The sequence below is a fragment of the Rhodnius prolixus genome, unplaced genomic scaffold (assembly GCF_049639745.1).
Source record: "Rhodnius prolixus isolate KJV_2025 unplaced genomic scaffold, Rpr scaffold_2, whole genome shotgun sequence".
Classification (NCBI taxonomy): domain Eukaryota; kingdom Metazoa; phylum Arthropoda; class Insecta; order Hemiptera; family Reduviidae; genus Rhodnius; species Rhodnius prolixus.
In genome coordinates, this window is record NW_027411592.1 from 7,594,232 (window position 1) to 7,615,835 (window position 21,604).

The 21,604-nt window shown below is 30.9% G+C and overlaps 2 protein-coding genes across 5 annotated transcripts; one reads left to right on the forward strand and one right to left on the reverse strand.

The window, feature by feature from the left end:
• The first annotated feature begins 81 nt into the window (after positions 1–81).
• On the forward strand, positions 82–15,851 carry LOC141448849 (facilitated glucose transporter protein 1-like). 3 transcript variants are annotated; one of them, XM_074117605.1, is made up of 12 exons: positions 124–216; positions 689–773; positions 1,495–1,745; positions 7,124–7,222; positions 8,700–8,765; positions 9,287–9,437; positions 10,143–10,276; positions 10,579–10,792; positions 11,711–11,898; positions 11,982–12,194; positions 13,030–13,230; positions 14,073–15,851. In XM_074117605.1, the coding sequence occupies exons 3-12, from the start codon at positions 1,569–1,571 to the stop codon at positions 14,199–14,201; spliced, it is 1,572 nt and encodes a 523-aa protein (XP_073973706.1). In that variant the 5' UTR covers positions 124–216; positions 689–773; positions 1,495–1,568; the 3' UTR covers positions 14,202–15,851. The 3 variants fall into 3 exon arrangements, with proteins under 3 accessions (XP_073973705.1, XP_073973706.1, XP_073973707.1); XM_074117604.1 differs by lacking the exon at positions 689–773 and having other exon boundaries at positions 82–216; XM_074117606.1 differs by lacking the exons at positions 124–216; positions 689–773; positions 1,495–1,745 and adding an exon at positions 3,102–3,343.
• Positions 15,852–17,972: 2,121 nt separating this feature from the next.
• mRpL39 (mitochondrial ribosomal protein L39) lies at positions 17,973–21,419 on the reverse strand. 2 transcript variants are annotated; one of them, XM_074117630.1, is made up of 8 exons: positions 21,181–21,419; positions 20,922–21,104; positions 20,576–20,818; positions 19,500–19,715; positions 18,424–18,524; positions 18,273–18,344; positions 18,148–18,195; positions 17,973–18,077 (listed from the first exon to the last, which is right to left on the reverse strand). In XM_074117630.1, exons 1-8 carry the CDS (start codon positions 21,236–21,238, stop codon positions 18,033–18,035), a joined length of 966 nt encoding a protein of 321 aa, XP_073973731.1. In that variant the 5' UTR covers positions 21,239–21,419; the 3' UTR covers positions 17,973–18,032. The 2 variants fall into 2 exon arrangements, with proteins under 2 accessions (XP_073973731.1, XP_073973732.1); XM_074117631.1 differs by having other exon boundaries at positions 21,187–21,417.
• Positions 21,420–21,604: the final 185 nt, after the last annotated feature.

Below are 21,604 nucleotides of genomic sequence, written 5' to 3' on the forward strand. Positions count from 1 at the left end.
ATTCTTCTGAAACAGCTGATTTTTGAAAATTTACAACGGTTGTCAGGGATTATTTTTAAATTTACCATTCAAGTGATAATGCCTTGGTTAAATATAACACCAGTATCTGTTACACTATTATAATTGGGTGAACTTGTCTCCTCAACATTTTCTCTTTAGTTTAGCAAATGTGAATAATTCCATTATTATTATTACCATTAGTTTAAAGAAATAAAGGTGAGCACCTTGTTAAAAAATGCTTGAAAGTGTTTTAACATTCACTAAATATGTTAGAATGAATAATAAATCGAAGAAAAAAAGGTTTTCCTTTTCAAAAAGGAAAATGCTTGGTGCATATGCATTTTTACTTCGCTCAACATAGCAGCTAAAATCTTTATTATTATACGTTTAATGAGAAGAAAAAAATAAATAAATCGATGGCTTTTGGTCCGTTTGGGCTGCGAAATTACGCATCCAAGCACTTGAAACTGAATAAGGTGTTATTCTTTTAATTGAAGATTGATAACTTGTTATAAATTTACTTATTTATTTCTTGTAAACAAGGTTCAATAGTCAAGTAAAAGCATTTAACAGTTAAGTTCTTTTTTCTAACGTTAATTTCGATCTAACTTCCAATTAAGTGCGTACCACAATTAAATAAGTCATAAAAGCCTAATCGTTATAAATCAAACCACAGTAACTTTTCTAGGACAAAATGAGTAAAAAAGGCTAATTTATGATGGTGAGCAAACATTATAAGGAGTTTTTTTTAGGTAGTAAAAACAAAAGAAAAGGTGGGTACACACGAGCATTTATATACACAAATTGAAAACTTTACATTACTACCAATTCTGAAAAGAATTCTTAATAACCAAATAAACTTAGTAAATTAAATAATTTGTTTTTCTGAACAATCAAAATGCAAGTCAAAAGTTCTGAAAATTTGTATCTACTAAAACCTTTTTCAAAAAAAAAGCAATAATAATAATAAATTATTGGTATACAGCCTTGTATTTTTGAAAATCTGGACAGCAAAATCATCAGAATTGAAATAAGAATTTTCCTCCAACATTTTTATTCTCCCTTTGTCAGATCTGAGTTGTTCCTTTATAACTGAAAATATTAGTGAATATTTCTGTGCTAGATCGGTGTCTAGAACTTTCTTAAAAAGATGTTGCAGATGAAACTTTGGTAATTCATTTTTTGACATTTAATGAAATTTTTTTAACATAGACACATTCGAAAATGTTCATTTTTGGAACCTGCTTTTTTGCAATAGTTCTGAGCTAAAATTCTTGTATGTATATTAACTTTTCTTTGTTCAGTTTATAAAATCCGCAATTATTCATTTTAGTTTTCTTAAAGAACTGAAGCATGTGATATTTGGAGTTATTGATTCTTAAAAATTCTATCTTTATATTAAGATAATTAAAAATTGAGTTTTGAGAATTATTGCTGAAAACTGAGTTTGTAATATCCGTATTTATAATATGAAATCTATTGTTTTAAAAACAGGATGCAGAAGTATTTTTATCACAAATTCTTTACAAAGTACGAAGACGAATGACAAATTTTAATTAAAAACAAAAATGGCTATGAATTTAACAAACCCACAATATGAAAAATCGATCTCTAGAGGGAGTTCAACGTCAGCAGAGAGTGTTGGATATCCTATGGAAGATAGAGTATTGCACGCCTCATCCTCTTTGCTGATGATGTCGGAAACTCCTGAGGAAAGAAGGACTAGACACAAATCTTTATTTTATGTAAGTAACTATGTGCGTTTTCAGTTTTAGAAAAAAGTTAACTGCCTAAAACAAGTTTTATGTTACTGAATATATTTTCTTTATTTTAATTTCTCGGATTTTTCTGTATAAACAAATACTTCTCTTTTTCTGCGGTTTTCCAATTTTCGCGTATTTTTTTTTTTTTAGAACATCTAATTTATATGGGTAGAAACATCAAACCCAGAATCTGTTTAGAACTATATCATTGCTCTTCCCAAATCTTCCTAAAATATATTTCTCCATAAAAAATATTTAATAAATAAAAATATGTATTTATTGATTAAGTATTTATATACTTCCTAAAAGAGCTTGAAATAAATTGCAGTTGCTGTCGAGAATTTATGTAAAAATGGAGGTTCAAGTAAACATGCCGCATTTCGACCGATTTCGTTCTGGTACTATGATGCTTCCATCATGATACTACTGAAATAGATCGGTTGTCTAATTTGTATCAAGCAGATCTACTCAGTTGAGTGGTAGACTCTACGTGGTTTCTAAAAGCCTTCTTAAATAAATATTAAATTTCAGGTTTCTACTTTTTTTTTTTTTAGATATGTGATAATATTTCGCTTGCATTCTGCCGCTCTAAAACTTTAATTTTGAATGATGAAGTTGAAAAATTTGCCAACTAAAAAAATTACTCTTAGAAATTTAAATTGGAAGTAAAAGAATGAGTACGTGAGAGGGGTTTATGCGCAACTTATCTGAAAATTTGTTGTTAATCTCAAACAACCTCTTCGGAGTATTGTGAGTTTCAGTTTAATTCTTTCTTTTTTCTTTTAACGGTACTTCGTCCAGGATGCTTAGCATGTTAGCATGCAACTTACCAACACTAATGCTCTCAGACTGACGCTCTGTACATCGTAGGTCGGATTCAATTTAGGTAGTTATGCGTGTATATTGAAAGATGAATGTAAGAAGTGTTGAAAATAGAGTCTGAGGGCCTCAGGTGAACACCCTATTGATTTTTAGTGTTTCAAAGAGAGTTGAAAGATTTGGGTTCTGCTCGTGAAGAATACACGTATAATTTTGAACTTGAACCTGTTCATTGTCAACTAGAAATGAGACGATTGATTTATAGGAGACTTGAGTGACTATTTTAATGCATATGCTTTAATTTATCTAATTACCCTCTGACAAATATGTGATTTTGGCACTTAAAATGATGGAAAATAAGCGTGACTGACGGTCCTTCCTCCATGGTTCGACAGTTTGTTCTGTCGTTCTGTGCTTGGAGAAAAAAATAAGATGAATCGGTAAAAAACTTGTTTTAACTTCGACATTGTTCGGTCAACTCCGCTTTTTTTCCCACCTGTAGCCGAAATTCCATGAATAATACCACAAAAGCAACAAATTTCAAATTAAACGCAGCGGAGAGTGGATTACCGTAGTTTAAGTTTTGTATAAGTGAAAGTGTAATTGTATGTTTAAGAAACTAACCCATCGGTGAGGGGATGTAAGTGTTGTATGTCAAAAAATTGGGAATTAAATTTAATAGGGTCTCTTATTACTTTTTAGAACGTTTTTATAACTTCGAAATGGAAAATGAACTTTCAGTTTGTACAAGAAAATCTGATGTAAGTTTTTTATTGTATGATCTTGGACCATTTTTTCGCTTAAGAAATGAATAGAATATCGTAAAACGATCTTTGAAAATTAACAATAAAAAGTTTTTTTTTCAAACTTGTCCCTAAAAGAAAATATTTGTAGGCCTGCCCTATATAGTAAACATAATCGCATTAAGGTGTTGGTTTTTGTTGCTATTCGATAATTCCATGCTTTGCTAGCATTACTTTGGGCGCTTGGTGTGTCAAAGACCTAACTTCTTTAAGCTGGATTACGTAATACTACCAATCTTTTCGAGTAAAATAGTAAGGCTATTTATGAAGAATAGGTATTAATTTTTTTAAATTATTTTTAGTTTGTTTAATTTAGACACGTTAACATCTGAGTTTATTGGTGCCCGGAGCTTTTTTCAGCACACTGCCGGCTTCCGGATGTGTTTTCTCGTTACCGGACAGTGAGCTGTAAGAAGCTCCTAGGAAGATTAAATCTAAGGGCTAGATTTGTATTTGTAAATTTACTATTTAATTGCATCTCATTGATATGTTTGGATTGAACAGATAAAAATTTGTTTTTTACAGAAGTATATTAAAACTGTCCGGTAGGACAGTTGTATAAGGGTTGATCATCAAAAACTGCACGAAAAAGTGTAACGTTGAAAAGCACCCAACTTTGACAATTTTTTTCTCTTTTTCTATAAAAGATAAAATTCCCAAATTTTCTTTAAATTATAGGGCAAGTCCTCCTTTATAACTGTAATTTTTTTGTCAAGACCCAGATTTAATATATTAAGAGAAAAAAGTTACTGAAAATGAGCAAAAACGGCATTTTCAAAAATTGGTCTTGTTCTTGTTGTTGTTCTTCTTGTTGTTACCTTTTTTGTAAACAACGTAGCGCCTAAACGCGTGAACCGATTTTCATGAATAAGGTGTCATTCGTTTCGGAATTTTATGTAGATGTGCCTTTTGGGGGTCTCGACGCTGTACATCAAATGGGGGAGGAGTTAGCCCCATATATGTGAGGCCCCTTCTCAAAATTATTATTACTAATAACTCTGAAAATGTTAACCCGATTTTAATAAAATTTGGCAGGATGAAAGGTTTAGGGCACTCCTACGTAACATTTAAACGACGTTCTGCTCTTACCCTTATTAGGGGGAAGTATGGTAATCGTTTCAAATTATCGAAACGTGAACCGATTTTCATGAATAAAGTGTCATTCGAATCGAAATTTTGTACAGATTTGCACTTTAAAAGTCTCGTCGCTATGACTCATAAGGAGGGGAGTTTGCCCCACCCAAGTAAGGCCTTTTCTAATACTATTATTACCAATATTTCTATTACGCTTAGTTCGATTTGGATAAAATTTACCACGAAGAAGTGGTTAAAGCTCCTCTACGTGGCTGTGAAGTGCCACCATGCTCTTACACCTACTAAGAGGAAGTACTGCAATCGTTAAAATTATCAATGAGTGAACCTATTTACATCAATGAATTCGATTCAAAATATTTGCCTTTAAGGGAGAAGTACTGTAATCGCAGTTTATTTTTCTTACTCCTCTTAAAAGGAAGTACTGAAATCGCTTTTTAATTTTGCTATTTACGTACAAATACCTTCCTATTTTATTCAAAACGCTTTCTCTAAAAAATTGTTATTGAGGATGGTTTGGGGGACCGCAACTATAATCATTCTTTAAAAAGATCGCTCCAGTGGTAGTTACGGTTCGGACTTAACACCTTTTTAGGTTATAATGGTAGAATTTATTATTCCAAATTTTAATAAAATCTGTAAAGCAGATATGTAACTTTGCAAAACAGACAAAAAGGAAAATCTATCCAAAAAGTCCAAAAATCTCCTTAACAAAAACTTACAGTTTAAAATGTTAAGTATAAGGGTTGATTAAACGCCAAAAGGTACACAAATCAGCAAGTACCCAACATTTCATTAATACTTCATTAATATTTAAGTAATTTTACTGCATTAAATTTCATTAATATTTTTTTGAATTTATTAGAGGTCACAGACCCTTATGCTGGCCAGTTCATTCATAATTTTTTTTTTTATTGATTTAAATCGCGTCAACATCTGAGGTTATTGGCGCCCGGAGTTTTTTTCAGTGCACTGCCGGCCTCCAGACAGTGTTCTCTCGTTACAGACAACACTGTCCATCACCGGCCAGTGAGCTGTAAGAAGCTCTTAGGAAGAGAAAATCTAAGGGACAGCAGCTGGATTCGAACCCGGAACCTCCACGTGGGAATCCAATACGCTAACCGCATAGCTAATCCCTTCCCTTAGTTCATTCATAATATTTTATTTTTTGTTATAATTATGATAAAATGTATATTATGTCTTCGTAATTAAATAGGTACTTTATTATAGCTTTATTCCAAATTATTCTTCTGATTTATCTTTATTAGGCCCTTTATTCTGAGTAGTCACATATACATGCATGTTAAAATAGAAAAAGACAAAGTTAGAGTCGGCTACTGTTTAAATTTGAATCACGGATTTAAAACAATATTTCAGTCTAGAATTCTTCTTACCGAAGTATTTGTGAGTACAAATAACGCATAGGTAATATCCAGTAAATTATTCAACAATAATTATTCATTTCTCAATTGTAATTTAATGTAGTCCCTCTAATTTTACTTATAGTAGGTAAAATACTGGTATAATTAGCTGTCATAAAAATATGCATATCTTATATTCCAAATATATAACACTGCGGTAAGAATACCTAGATTGAGAATTGAAGAAAACTATATTATTTGCGATAAAGCCAGATTAATTATTACCTATTATTAAAAACGCTTGACTAAATAAAGTAACAATTGCTTTAATCGAATTACGAACTTAAACCGAAGATTTTTATTTAAAAATAAAAATAAATAAATAAAATAAACAAAATCATTGATGAATGTTGGTGCAAGCATTTTTGAAAAAAGTTTTTGAATTTTTTAACCTCATATTTTTTTTATAAAGTTTTTTTTTTTAACCTGTGATTAATAGTTTGTTGATTAGATATTACAGTCAATCTAAGAAATAGTGTTCTATTTGAACAAATATTTTGTAGACGAAAATGGCCAGCATAAGGGTCTGTGACCTCTAATAAATTCAAAAAAATATTAATGAAATTTAATGCAGTAAAATTACTTAAATATTAATGAAGTATTAATGAAATGTTGGGTACTTGCTGATTTGTGTACCTTTTGGCGTTTAATCAACCCTTATACTTAACATTTTAAACTGTAAGTTTTTGTTAAGGAGATAAAAATATTGATTTTTTTGCTAATAAATATTTTTGGAAGTAAGCTACTGTTATTAGCATATTTCAACTTAATGCGCTCATTACAATAATTAATAATCTTTCCCTTTAAAGAAAGAAGGAAAAATATTGAGTTCGTAATATCTTGCTAAAAATTGAATTGAAAGACGTAAACTGTGAGATTTGATATCTCATGAAATTAACTGAGGTCTTAAATTGTGCGCGTTCTGTAGCAGATTTTTAATTTTATTCCGTAATATCTTGAAAAATGGCATATTAAATACTGGTATACATTAATCACATACTGTGTGTTATATAACGCAAGCCACGATCCCGGAAATCCTGACTTCAGGATCAAAACGTACTACCAAACTGACAAGGAATTAGCTCATGCTGAATTCTATCGTGGGGATCCCCGATTCGACATAAAAGAGTGGATGTGCTACTAGGACCCTCAAATTAACCATGAGTAAATTTTTATTTTAAAAAAATATACATTCTGTGAAAAATTAAATACATTTTTTTTTCAGGGTCTGAACATTAGATTGGTGTTTGCTGTGGTAACGGCAGCCTTTGGATCAGCATTCCAACATGGATACAATATTGGAGTGGTGAACGCGCCAGGAACAGTAATTTTTTTTGTATTTTTTCCTTTTACTGCAAATGATAAAAGAAATTACCTTACTTCTTGAACGAAGTTTTGCTTAAAACATTGAATTCTAAAAGATTTGAATAATTTTAACTAGTGTTAGCTGTGTTGGAAGAAAGCAACATAGAAATTCACATAATCTGGTGTGAAGCACTAACACCTCACTCTCACAGCAATTATTACGCTGTTAATATCACAGATTACCTTAAACTATGCGTGAAAGTGTAGATTGCATACCACAAGTGAATTGTGGTAAGGTTTGTGGTTCAAGATTTAATATGACTCGTTGCATGACTTCTCTCGTTCATCCAGAATCCTCCTGGAAATACAATTTTGAGAAAGGTTCAAATAAAATTGATCGCCATTTAGATAGGTAAATAGCTGTAGAAAGTAAATAAAATTGCTTTTGTTAAGGCATTCACTTCTAGTTGAAAGATTTTGGCTGAGACTTTACTTTCGGAAGCGATAATAGTTCCAAAACGGAGTAGTACTTGAGCTATCGAAGATTTTCGTTTTTGAGTTAAGGTGTTTACGCACCGAGTCCATTCAGTTTTAACCGGAAATATTAGTTTTGTAATTTCTTGAGGCCAAGAAAAATAGATAAGCAATATTTGTATTTGTTGTTGTAGCATTACAGCCATTACAAAATAAAAATAGTTTTTTTTTACAAATTGGTTTTGTGTGTGTGTGTTTAGGTGAAAAATAACAGCAATTTCAGATTTTATATTTGCTTCAGTTGCTACCAAGAAACCTGACAATAAACTTTTAGACAATAACCGCATTTCGCGAAAGGGCAACTTTATTGGTTTATTTTAAGAGTGTTGTTTCGTTTTTTCAAAAATGGCTCCGTCGATATTATTTAAATTTAGTACAATAATTTGCTTATATGTAGATCTATAACTTTGAACATTATCCCAGAAAAGTTGATAAAAAAAAGAAGCAGTTTTAAAAAATTGGTGTTGTAGGGTAATGTTCAATTTCAATGTATTGTACGTTCTCACCACTCGTAAAATAATATAAATTAAAAGTGTGAAAAATTTCAAACTTAAAAAAAATCGCTCTACCATCATTTCATGATGGGTGGATTTATCACTTGAGATTTGCCCAAAAATAGCTTCTAAATTTTTTGTTCAACTTCGAATTTACATTTCATACACTTATAACTTCTATTTGAATATCTGATTTTAGGAGAATTCGTGTCGTAGCGGTTCTTGAGAGTGATAGAGTAGACTTCTGTATGTTTTGTCTCTTCACTGTAATGCACGGTTTTACCAGCTGTACAATGCGAGTAAGTGTTGAATGTGGTTTAAAATTGCGTGTGTGAGTTACATGTAGAACTTCAGGGATTTGTAGTCAGAGAAAGCTGTTTCAGTATTCACATCTGATAACTAGTGTATATATATTTATTCAATAAATGCACTTTCTCTTTCTGTAATTTTAATTTTAACTTTTTATAGATCCTAGAAGAATGGATTTACAGTATCAAAGGAAACCAATCTGCAGAAGAAATTTCACGGGAATATGTAAGTAGTTTTAATGTCATTATTCAAATTAGAGTGGGGAGTTCCTTAATCCCTCTTGTCATGTCGCTAAAGCTATTTCTCGTTGCCTTCAAGAAAGAGATACGGTTTTCTAAAACTTACCATAATTGTTATTGGTTCTTGGCAGGGGATACTGCGGTGGCTCTCAATGCGACCAAATTATGCTCGTCTAGAAAACTAGGCAGTTAATTCTATTTAGTAATTCATGTATTCTGCAAGTGACCATTGATAACTAGCATATATATATTTATAAAAGCAATAAATGCACTTTCAAATAACATAGTAAGTAGTACATTGAAGGTACGTTTCATTTTGTACTGATCAATTTAAACATACTCTGTGTACATTATCCTTAGGGCCACAATGAACCAATCAAGTTCAAAACCATCACCACCGTATGTTTCAAGTTCTCTCTAACTAAACAGCTTGGACTCAATGAACTATTAATTACTTGTCTTATTTGTTTCATCTTTTTATCTTATTTATTTTTATTTTATTGCAAGGTGGCACTGATCTGGTCTACAACTGTATCGATATTTTGTATTGGAGGTATGATCGGCGGGACATTGGTTGGGCCCATCGCAGACCAGATTGGAAGAAAAAATGGTTTAATTTATAACAATATAATTGCAGCTATTGGAGCTTTGTTTCAAGGTAACAACTTTAAATTCTACTGAAGAATATTCAACGTTTATGGTAACTGAATCATTAATCTGAAAGGAAGAAAAATTATTGCCAATTTCAGTCATAATTTGTTTTATTTTTTGGCCAAGCTTTCGTCTTAGGGATAGGTCATCTTCAGAGCTGTGGAACATATTTTACACTAATAGATTATGAAGCACATAAATTTAATGTGAAAAATCACAGTTTACAAAATTATAATTGTCCAAGCATAAAATAAATTTTTGTAAATTGTGTGTTTTATATCAAATTAATTCACTTCATTATCTGTTCTTCTCAAAATAGATTTATTATGTTTTAAAACATATTTGTTTAATTAATCAAATAATTTGACCAATCTTTCTGTAATTTTTAAGGTGTTGGTTTTTAAGTAAAACCTAGTTTCATCTAAAGGAAAACTTTACATTAGTTAAGCAATTTTACGGTAACGGAGTTTGTTATTTTTCAAGTAAAATAACGCCCAATTACTAAATTAAAGTTTTGATTATAGTTATTCTAGGATATTAATTTGTAGATGTTCCATGTTAGAATTGGACTTGGAATTGAAATCAGATAATAATTCGAGATAATAAAGCCCAGTGAGATTTTCTAATACTGCTTATTCTTAATTTTTCTTTGCTTCCTACATGAAACAAACATTTCACAAATTCTTTTAATTTATTTATTCTTATTTTTCAGGGTTTGCTAAACAAATTGGATCTTGCGAAGTTTTCATTTTTGGTAGATTTATCATAGGTTTGAATGCAGGTATAAATGCAGGCCTTGCACCTGTTTACCTCACAGAGATTTCACCTGTAGCACTTCGAGGCGCAGTAAGTATTTTCTTTTATGTTTGATAAAATGTAAATATTTTATAGGAAATTCAATGCTGAATTCGAAAAAGAATTTTAAAATGAAAACCTTTATGCAAGGCCTCCGTGTATAAAAGAAATGTTTCATCTCTTAAAATTATGGTTCATGATCCAGTAAAATTGCTCTTATCCGCTAAGTTTTGTTAACCAATTATGTTTGTGTAAGATTATAATAAAACTTATCTGTTATTATCTTTAAATATTTACAAATAATTATTGTATTTTCAATAAAAAAGTTGGTGTATATTTTTTTTCGTTTGCAGGTTGGAACTGTTTACCAATTTGTAATCACCATTAGCATATTGCTGTCACAAATTTTGGGCTTACAGTCAATGCTGGGTACAGAAGACAGATGGCCATATTTATTTCTATTCTTATTGGTGCCAGCATTGATACAGACAATAACATTACCTTTCTGTCCAGAATCGCCAAAGCAAATGCTCAAAGTGACTCGCAATGAAATCAAAGCAAAACAAGGTTTTTAAAAGCTCTTTTAAAATCTATATATAAATATTGGTTAAAAGTTTTTGATAGATATTTGTTTTAACTATCCAAAAAATGTATATTTGTTTTAGCAAAACAAAGTTTTATAGTTGTACCATATTCGCATTTAAACCCGATTACTAATTCTGCTGTTTATAAATGAATAAGAGATCTAGCCTCAATTTTTTAAGAGCAAGACGATACTGAATGATCGACCAGTCGAAAAAACCAGCTGTTCTTTTCTTAGTTATTCGTGATATTTTTAGAAATCACTCTTGAATTTCCAACTTCATTTGGAATAATTGTCCATGAACAATTAGTAGAGACAGAGGGCTCACCATCCCTCTAAACCGTCATTTCACTATGTCAAACCTTCCTGTTTTATATTAAATATTAAACTAACATATAAATATTTGAAAATGTAAAGCGAATTACCATATCCATTCTATTTTAAAGGATTCACACATTTCTATTGGTTGCCACTTCAGAATTTCTATTTAAAATTCAATTACTCTTATTTAAGTGTGAGTGAGTTTTTGTAAGTGCAGGAGGGTAGCATCTGCGTTGAGTACTCTAAAACAAGTTGATGAATATAGTACTTTAGATGCTATTATGAGTATGAGTTGGTGTAACTGTTTTAGCGTCAGATTTTGTTTGGTCCTCTATCTCACGTATAATAGACCATGGAGCAGCACACGGAAGTAGCCCTTTCGGACGAGGTCACGTTATCCCATACGCCGGAGGCATGCACAGTTTAAACAATGAATTAAGAAGAAGCGAAAGAAACTAATTTCTCTGTAAAAGTAGCTACACCGCTTCTACTTTTTAATAAACATTTAGAACAAAATCTTCCAAGGTCAGAGTACACTTTTCAACTAAGGGGCATAATTTACCAAAAGATATTGTTCACAGCTTTGATATGGCTAAGAGGTTCATTAGACGTGCATGCAGAATTCGAAGAAATGAAAGGGGAATTGGAATCAGAAAGAAATCAACCTACAGTATCACTATCCCAACTACTGATAAATAGAAGACTTAGGACTCCATTACTCATATCTTCTTGTTTAATGTTGGCGCAACAGTTTTCAGGTATTAATATAGTAAGTGTTGGAACGAAATAATTAATTTACTAGGTTTTTTAATTAGAATAGCATAATTTTAACATAACTTTAATTTAATGCAGATAACGTACTATTCGACGATGTTATTTCTTCGAGCTGGATTAACAGAAAATACTGCCCAGTACGCTACACTTGGCGTCAGCTGTGTTAATGTATTAATGACTTTAATATCGTTGATACTAGTGGAAAAATCTGGTAGAAAGACTTTGTTATTAATCGGCTTTGGAGGAATGTTTGTTTCTACTATTCTGCTGTCACGTTGTCTTGCATATGTGGTAAGTGAACTATATTTTCAATGGTGTATCATTAAAAAGTTGGATAAATCAATCAATCAAAAGTGTCCTTTATCGAATGAGTTTTTAATTTTATTACAAATATTTTGCTTTCCTATGATTTTCATTAAACTTCGTTTGCTCACTGATAAATAATTACCACTTTCAAAAACTAGACATATAAATTTTATTGAAAACATTTTTTCTAGAAACATTCATTTTTGGGAGGTTCTTTTGCATTTTAGTTTGTTTAGTAATAGTGTATTTATTTAAATAAGGAAGTAGGAATTTCTTGAAATGTTTTTGACTTTCCATTATTTTTTCGAACAGTACATGTTTATTTCTTAAGAAAAAAATAAAAATAATAAATAATAAATTGAAGATTAAGCGTAGATGAAGCTGCAATTGGAAAGTTAACGAACATTTTAATCATTAATTGAGAATCTAAGTTGATGATTAACAATATTTTTGCAACTCTTAACGAACTGTTGCGTTAGTGCAATTTTCAATCAGATCCAGGGAAGAATCTTACGCTTTCTTATAAATTGCCAATTCATTTCTTACAAGTATAATATTTAGGGATATGGAAAATGTATAAATCAAATTAAGAGTTGGAAAGAATATCAGTGCACCGGAAGTGCGACTGGAAAGAACTGTTTGTTTTATTTTATTTATTTATTTTCTTAAATGGGAACATTGATTTTAGAGGTGTTCTAAGGTTGACATCTCGCTTCCTTCAACAGCATCATTTTATTTTTAAAAAAGATTTTGAAAGGTTAATAATCAAAGAATAAAAATTTTCTAAAGTTATCTTATCTAAAAAAATTAATTTTTGCAGGAAATGGTGTTCCTCGCTTATTTGAGTATAGCAGCTGTAGTATTATTTGTAGCATTTTTCTCCATCGGACCCGGCGCTATCCCATGGTTCATCACTACAGAACTTTTCGCCCATAACGCACGTCCGACTGCTACTTCAGTGGCTGTTTGTATTAATTGGATGGCTAATTTTATGGTTGGAATTAGTTTCTTACCGTTGACTGTAAGTTTATCTTTATTTCTTTTTTTAGCGATAATACTGAAACAAGTACATATTCATGTTTGGGCATATTTAGCTAATTTCTAATTGAGGAAAATCACAGAAAACTGAAGAAAATTGTAATTATAAAATAGTGGAAAGAGTAAGTCCTAAAAAAACATACCTATAGGTAGTTGCTGTCGGACTAAGTTTTATTGGATGCGGGTCCTTAAAAACGTTTTTAACATGATCCTTAACGTTTCACGAAGGTTCTTTTGTAATGCGAAGGTTTACTAAGAGTGGAAGGTACCTCCTTCTTCACACCTTCGTTTGAAGGCCCATATTCGTGTTTGTCGATAATTAGTTTTACGACCTACTTTACTTACTTTATGCGGCCTCTCCCTAAAGTTGCTGTCAGGGGCACCTGAGTCATCCGCTTTATTGCATAAAAAGGAGATTCTTTTTTCCCGACCATACTAGCACAGTTTCTCTCTCTCTCTCTCACACACACACAATCCTTTTGGTCCTCTTATATCCTGATTATTTTGTGTAGACTCCGTCTACAAAGTTCTTCGCCAAAAGTCAATTTCTGCTTTTTCAGCTTTTGCAAGAGCTTGTTAAGAAACTAAAAATACTATTTATTTGGAAAATGCCTGGACTCATAAGTAGTGGTTGCTACATTCTTGTGAGCTCTCTTGCTTTCACATATCTTTTCAGTAAGTCTCCATCTCAGACCATTCGGTTTGGAAGGGGGTCCTGTGATGGGCTAACTTGTACGTATAGCACCCGAAGGGAGACGAATCAGCCACATTTACTCTCAATGCACCACCACTTCCGCAAATAATTGTATCTCTTTTTTTTCACAGATGCTATGGAGACATAATGCCTTAATGGTATTTGCTTTTCTCCAGGCACTTTCTCTATTGTTCATCCACTATCTAGTGCCAGAGACGAAAAATAAAACTATAGAAGAGATCTCTACATTGTTTAGGTAAATTATTGTATTCAATATAATACAGGCAATTCAGGGGGACCAGAGTTACATGCTCCACCCACATTTTTTTTAAACGGCTGGAAATTTCGAAAAAATAGAAAACACGTATTTAATCATTTTTAGTATAATTTATTTTCAGTGATTGACCCATTTTTTTAAACCCCGATATATCGAGATACAGCATCCAACTTTTTTTTTTTCAAATGGAACGCTATATTTTTTTCTGCATATTTTTGTAGTACTTGAGCTTCTAAGAAAAACTAATAATTATTTTTTAAATCGGTTAGGTTTTTCAAAAGTTATGGTAATTTAAAATATGAAAAACAAATTTCAGTATAATCTCAAAATTACCTAATTTTTTTTAAAGAGCTGTTCAAACTGGGCACCATCAACGGATAGGCAAGCCAAAGCTCTGGATTCCCACGCTCTGTTTGTAGCAGCACTTGTGGTGGTGAAGTCAAGATTTAGGCATGCTAGCATTATTCGACATTCAGGTTGTTTTTTCTACAAACGTTTGGTGTGGAGTTTTAGGAAATCAACTAATCTTCAATATCCATGCTTCTATAGAGAGAACTTAACTGGTGAAAGGTATCTAACTTTTTTAAGAGACATTTTGCCAGAGTTGGTCGACGTTACCTGGGCAGAAATTTCCTTGAAAAGTGCTTAGGAACTCATTGTCCGATCCAATGGCCACCTCGATCTCCGGACTTAACCCAATGAACTATATTTTGAGGGGATATCTAAAAAATAAAGTGTACAGTAACCTTAATCCCGTGGTTTCAGACGTAGATCTGAAACGTCGAATAACTCTAGCCTGCCTAGATCTTGACTTCGCCACCTTAAGTGCTGCTACAAGCAAAGCGTGGGAGTCCAGAGTTTTGGCTTGACTATCCATTGATTGTGCCCAGTTTGAACAGATTCTATAAAAAAAATAACATAATTTTGACAATAAACTGAAATTTGTTTTTCATATTTTAAATTACCATAACTTTTGAAAAACCTAACCGATTTAATTTTTTTTTTTTTTTAGAAGCTCAAATACTATAAAAATATGCAAAAAAAATATAACGTTCCATTTGAAAAAAAAAATTTGGATGCTGTATCTCGAGATATCGGGGTTCAAAAAAATTGGTCAATCACTGAAAATAAACTAGATTAAAAATGATTAAAACGTGTTGTCTATTTTTTCGAAATTTCCTGTCATTTTTAAAAAAAAAGTGGCTGGAGCATATAACTCTGGTCACCCTGTATATACTGTGTCATAAATCTTTAGGAATTGAAGTGGTTCAATTGTGAAGTGCAAATTTCATTTTATTTATTGTACCATTTTTACTCAAGCAAGTGACTTTGTACTCACCCATTAAAGTTCGTATAGTATTTAACACTACTTTTTGGATGTTAAGCGAATTTTTGTATTCTTATATCAGCCATGACAAGAAAATAGAACATTTAGATTATGATTAGTAAAAATAGTATAAATGTCTTTTCTCAGAGACGGCACTCCTTCCTCTTTTTTTTACACTCCTGTACACATGTAACTGTATAAGGATATTTTTGCCAAACATAAATTTTGCAAATCAGACATTTGATATTGATAACAGCTATGTAATTTTAATTTTTTTTTAATTAAAAATTTATTTTATTAAATTTATGTTAAAAAAGTTTTATTTATAATTTCTTCTTTACCATTTTCGCTACCTTCTTCCCTGCTTTGCAAGAAATAAACCTATAAAATTTCACCGAATTCGAAACGAATTTGAAGAAGCCCAAAATTTAATCTTCAATATCTCATTAATTACTATCATTAAAACATTGCCGTTTATGCCACATTCAAACAAACTTTTCTCTAACTTTCCGTAAAGAAATAATTTAGATCGGATAAACACAAAAAAAGTTATAAACGTTTGAAATTTGAATGAATTAGAAAACCTCCGAAATTTAAACTTCAATATCTCGTTAACTAATATCTCTAGAACATTGCAATTTGTGCCACTTATACACCTATGTTTTCTCTACAATACGGTAAAGAATTCATCAAAATCGGATAAAAACGAAAAAAGAAATAAACGTTTTAAACATAAACGAATACGAAACGAATTTGAAAACGTCAAAACATTTAATCTTTAATATCTCATTAATTACTATCATTAAAACATTGCCGTTTATGCCGCATACAAAGCTAACTTTTCTCTATATTTCTGCAAAGAAATCATTTAGATCGGACAAATACAAGAAGAGTTATAAACGTTTGAAATTTGAATGAATTAGAAAACCTCCGAAATTTAACCTTCAATATCTCTAGAACATTGCAATTTGTGCCAGTTATACACCTATGTTTTCTCTATAATTCGGTAAAGAATTCATCAAAATCGGATAACGAAAATAGAAATAAACCTATAAAATTCAACTGAAGTCGAAACGAATTTGAAAACGTCAAAAAATTTAATCCTAAATATCTCATTAATTACTATCATTAAAACATTGCCGTTTATGCCGCATATAACGCTAACTTTTCTCTATATTACCGTAAAGAAATTTAGATCGGACAAATACAAGAAGAGTTATAACGTTTGAAAATTGAATGAATTAGAAAACATCCGAAATTTAACCTTCAATATCTTGTTAACTAATATCTTTAGAACATTTCAATTTGTGCCAGTTACACACCTATGTTTTCTCTACAATTCGGTAAAAGATTCATTAAAATCGGATTAAAACGAAAAAAGAAATAAACGTATATTTCACCGAATTCGAAATAAATTTGAATTTATTGCAATTTATACAAGTTACAGACAATTAGGTAAAGAATTAATCAAAATCTGAACAATAGGAAGAAAGGTTTGAAATTTGAACGATATGTTAACCGCTAAAATTTAACCTTCTATATCTCATTATGTATTATCACTGAAACATTGCTATTTATACTTGTTATAGACATAACTTTTCTCTACAAATTGGTAAAGAATTCATTAAAATCTGAACGATACGAATTGAGATACAAAGGTTTTTAATTTGAACAAAATGTAAAACCAACAAAATTTAACCTTCTATATCTCAATAATTATTATCAGTAAAACATTGCAATTTCCAGTTACAGAGCAAACTTATCTGTACCATTCGATAAAGAATTTCTTTAAACCTGAACAATACGAGGCTTTGAAATATAAAGCTTTGAAATTTGAAAACCTCCAAATTTTAACCTTTTATATCTCATTATCTCCTTAACAAAAATTACAGTACAAAAGGTTGAGTACAGTGCGTGACTAACCCTTATACCCATAACTGCATAGTTCTTTTTAAAGAATGCTAATAGCCTTGCATAAAGAAGGCTAACTTCTTTTCCATTCGATGTACAGCGTTGGGACCCCCCCCCAGGCATATTTGCTTAAAATTCCCAATGGAATGACATCTCGTTCATGAAAATTTGTTTGCGCGTTTGTTTACAAAAAAATTAACAACTACAAGAAGAACATTTTCTGAAAATGCTATTTTTGCCCATTTTAGAAACTTTTTTCTCAAAATCTATTAAATCTGGACCGTTGCAAAACAAAAATAGTTATAAAGTAGGATTTTGCCCTATATTATAAAGAAAATTTGGGTATTACATCTTTTATATAAAAAGAGACGAAAATTGTCAAAGCTAGATGTTTTTCAACGTTTTGCTTTTGTGTGCACTTTTCTGACGATCAACCTTTATTCAACTGTCCTACAGGACAGTTTTAATATCTTTTTTGTTAAGGTCATATGAATAAAATAAAAAAGGCTGCAAAAATTATAAAATTAGTGAACAAATTTATTTTCAATCAAAAAAATTACACAAGAATCCTGGGCACTATGCGACTTCCACAACTTTCTGGTCACTAAATGCACTGCGGTTCTATAAATACACATACAATAAAACAATATCGGAAAACAAAGTAACAAAACAAATATTTGTTCTTACTTACAAGTTTCGAAGCACGATCTTCTAAAATTTTGTAGGCAAAATGATTTAGCTGAAATAAAAATACAATTGATTAATATAAAGGAAGGTTTAACTATAACTCTCATTTGAAAAGTGAAATATATCAACCATTATTCCTTTTGGCAGGGCTACACCTTGGAATCTATACAGAGGTCCATCGTCGGATTCAATGTGGTGTACCTTCAAAACGGATTTATATAAAAATACACATTTAATTTGTACAAATAAAATAAAAAGAAAAATGTAATTTGAAATTTACGGCAGTTACAGAACACCTGCCAACCAATGATGAATTAGCAATAAGTGGTCCTTTGCTAATATCTATGTGCTTCCCCATTCTATATAAAGTGATTTGTCCTCCTGAAGAATAATAAAAATACAAGATTAGAGATTAGAGAGAAGACTCCATCAAGATTTGGAAGATTCATGTTGATCTTTTATTCATCATAACTTGAAATTTGCAAGAATAATCTCTACTAAGAGATCATAAATGAATGTAATGCAAGAGTATGCTGAATTTACAGTTTAAAAAAACACCGCAGCTCTTACATGTTTTATTGAATAATTTTGTTTAGTTTCAATTAGTCTTACATACATTTTATTGTACAATATTTTAATTTAAGAGAAGTTTACATTTGAGCAGTTAGGTCCAAGTATAATTGGAAAAACACAGAAAGTAGTTTTTGTAAAAAGTCCAAAATTTAGCTTGATTTAATGATACGCACTAAAAGACTTAAAAGCTAAAGCAGCCTGAAAGTTCGCTAACCCAAGCCAATAAACAAACAACCTCTTAAGGTCTGAACGACTAAAATTGGAGAATGGGACGTCACTCACCTAACACATCCTGTAATTAAATTCTTTCGTTGCTAGTAAAGAAGCGAAAAAATAGTAATATTTTATTTTCTGTTTTAGACTCGTAACTAATGGCTTATTTATTATTGCTAAATATAATGAAAACCTACATATAATAAACAAATTGTAAATATAATTCACAAAATATCTGCAACTAATATATCCAGAGTGTAAAGAAATGTTTCCACAAATGATTGCGTTGTGCGTTAAATGTTTAAAATGAAAAAGTGTTTACAAGTAAAAATAAAAATACATTGTTTTTTTACTCATCAACTCCTAACAACGAAAATTACAAAAACGTCTTGGATGCGCTGGATACCATTCAGCAATTGAACCCTTGATTGGAATGGAGGATTAAAAAAAAATACTGCAGTAAAAACCCTAAAAAACTACACACTACGTACATATAAAATAAGTTACTATGATATGTGTGATTACATCAAAAATCAAATCAACAAGCCATTTTACTGATAGCGAACTTACCAGATCCAGAAGCTATATTTGGTATTTGTGCTAATTTGAACTTATTATTTCTGAAGATTGCCTTTGCAATATCTTCATGGACTTGCAATCTTTCCAACGGTATTTCTTGCGAAGCTAACTTAACCATATCAGCAGATAATACTCTAAGTTCACTTGGACTAGGTTTCCAACTGTCCAGGCTCAAACTAACATCATACACGAAACTTCCACTCGTAACTGAAATGTTAAAAAAAAGGAGGAAGTTAAATTCAATCATAAACCTGTAATATTATCAAAGCAATAAAACTCAATGAGGTGGATAGCCAATTATTATAGAAGCGCATCATTCATATGAAAAGCCTGTAATCTGTTTATCAGGCTAACAGTTTTTTCATGATATGCATTTTTGCATATTTATATTAAATATGAAATGAAATGAATTTATAACACCAGAAATCCATAAAATTGTTAAACAAAGTAAGCTTGTAAACTGCCCAGGGGCTAAAAAAAACGGTCGAGGAGGTTGAAGTGTTTAAAAAATATTTATACAATACATTGTATAATGACATTGTAAGTCTTACGGTTGATCGTAAAAAGCAGAGACTTAATCAAGTTTTTTATATATACAGAAAAACAATATTAAGTGATCACAGAAGAAGATATCTAAAGATAAATAAGTGAAGAACATGTGGTTAGTCCACAGTACTGGTTGCTACCGTTGACTTTATCCGTCTTAGCACGCATGTTTATGGTATGTCTGACCTGTTTCAGACTTTCAGCCAAGATCAGAGATAAATTACCTAATCTGTTCGGTATAGAAAATTCAACTTCACTTTTGTATGTTACATCTTAAGACTACTATTTAAACTACAATGTCATGATACATTCGAAAAGCCTGTTACAGTCTCAGATATAATACGATTAACAATATGAAGTCTTACAATTTCATTTATATGTATTAATGTTTTTTAACCACTTTTTAAAAATGTGTACATCGAGATCTACAGATGTCCAAGGGATTTTGTAATTGTATTATTAATATCAAACTTTTTTTAAATAACTAATTTAAAAATATACTTATCTAAAGGTGAACTTACTCTGCGGGGATGGGAAACTGTGAAGAACTACATTGACATGATCCAGAAAAGCGTTGTGAACAGTAGCACCTAAAAGAAAGGAACAAAACTTCCAAAATGCCTTGTTAACAAAAAAAGGGTCTTCATCACTGAAACGAAGAAATTTCAGTGTACAGAAATCTTCAAGAGGCCTATGCATGTCCCATGCAGAATCTTCATTTATAAGTGCTAATGCACTCTCTTTGGTAAGCCATTCTGAGATATCTGCAAAGAAATGGTATTATTGTTGTTATTTCTATTACTCCTTTATTACGATTTTTTTTTAGTGTTTTATTCTTAAGCACAGAATGTTTTCTAATTCACTCACGTTTGGCAACATTATATGGCGTAGAAAGTCCTTTGTTCATCAGAAATTTTCTTGATTCTAGATGCCCTTCGTAGTGAACCTCGATTTTTTCAATTCGACCTATATCATTATGTTGTCTGCTTTTTTCGCTATCAAAATATTCATTCTGTCTCTCGATCTCATTACTACTGACAGAATAACATCCTTTAATCAAGAACATAGAACATTATAGTACAGTTTTAAATAACTATCTTTAAAATAAAATGATAAATAAATGTACTCATACTAAAGTTGTAAAAGAATTTCAAATTCTTCCCTAGACGCATTAAACAATTCATGTTCGTTTTGGTATTAAAAGTAACATTATCCTCACTGAAGATACTTATAGTTCACTAAATCTTCCATTATTGTAAATTTCTTTTAACAGAGACACAAGAACGAAGTATAGTAACTTGATGTGCGTTAAAAATCGGCTTGGCAAAAATATTTCTCATATGTAACCTCTGGTTTGGTTTATTCTACGATTAATCTTTATCTCTTCATACCCACTAAACATTTTAAAAATTATTGTTGCATAATAATAGTTGCTAACTTCTTAATGTTAAAATTAAATTGCAGAATGTGTGTTATTATTATTTAATTTCATTATTAAGTACTGATTCCGAGGCATATTTTTAAAAATACCCTAAATAAATTATTGTAAT

What these genes read in the sequence shown, in the direction of transcription:
- LOC141448849 (XM_074117604.1), top strand. Translation starts at nt 1,569, where the DNA reads ATGGCTATGAATTTAACAAACCCACAATATGAAAAATCGATCTCTAGA. An exon ending in TATTGGAGCTTTGTTTCAAG is followed by an intron (nt 9,438 to 10,142) that starts GTAACAACTTTA and finishes CTTATTTTTCAG; the next exon opens with GGTTTGCTAAACAAATTGGA. An exon ending in CTGTAGCACTTCGAGGCGCA is followed by an intron (nt 10,277 to 10,578) that starts GTAAGTATTTTC and finishes TTTCGTTTGCAG; the next exon opens with GTTGGAACTGTTTACCAATT.
- mRpL39 (XM_074117630.1), bottom strand. Translation starts at nt 21,238, where the DNA reads ATGAATTGTTTAATGCGTCTAGGGAAGAATTTGAAATTCTTTTACAAC. An exon ending in AAATATAGCTTCTGGATCTG is followed by an intron (nt 18,525 to 19,499) that starts GTAAGTTCGCTA and finishes ATTATTCTTCAG; the next exon opens with GAGGACAAATCACTTTATAT. An exon ending in CCCTGCCAAAAGGAATAATG is followed by an intron (nt 18,196 to 18,272) that starts GTTGATATATTT and finishes TTTTTATTTCAG; the next exon opens with CTAAATCATTTTGCCTACAA.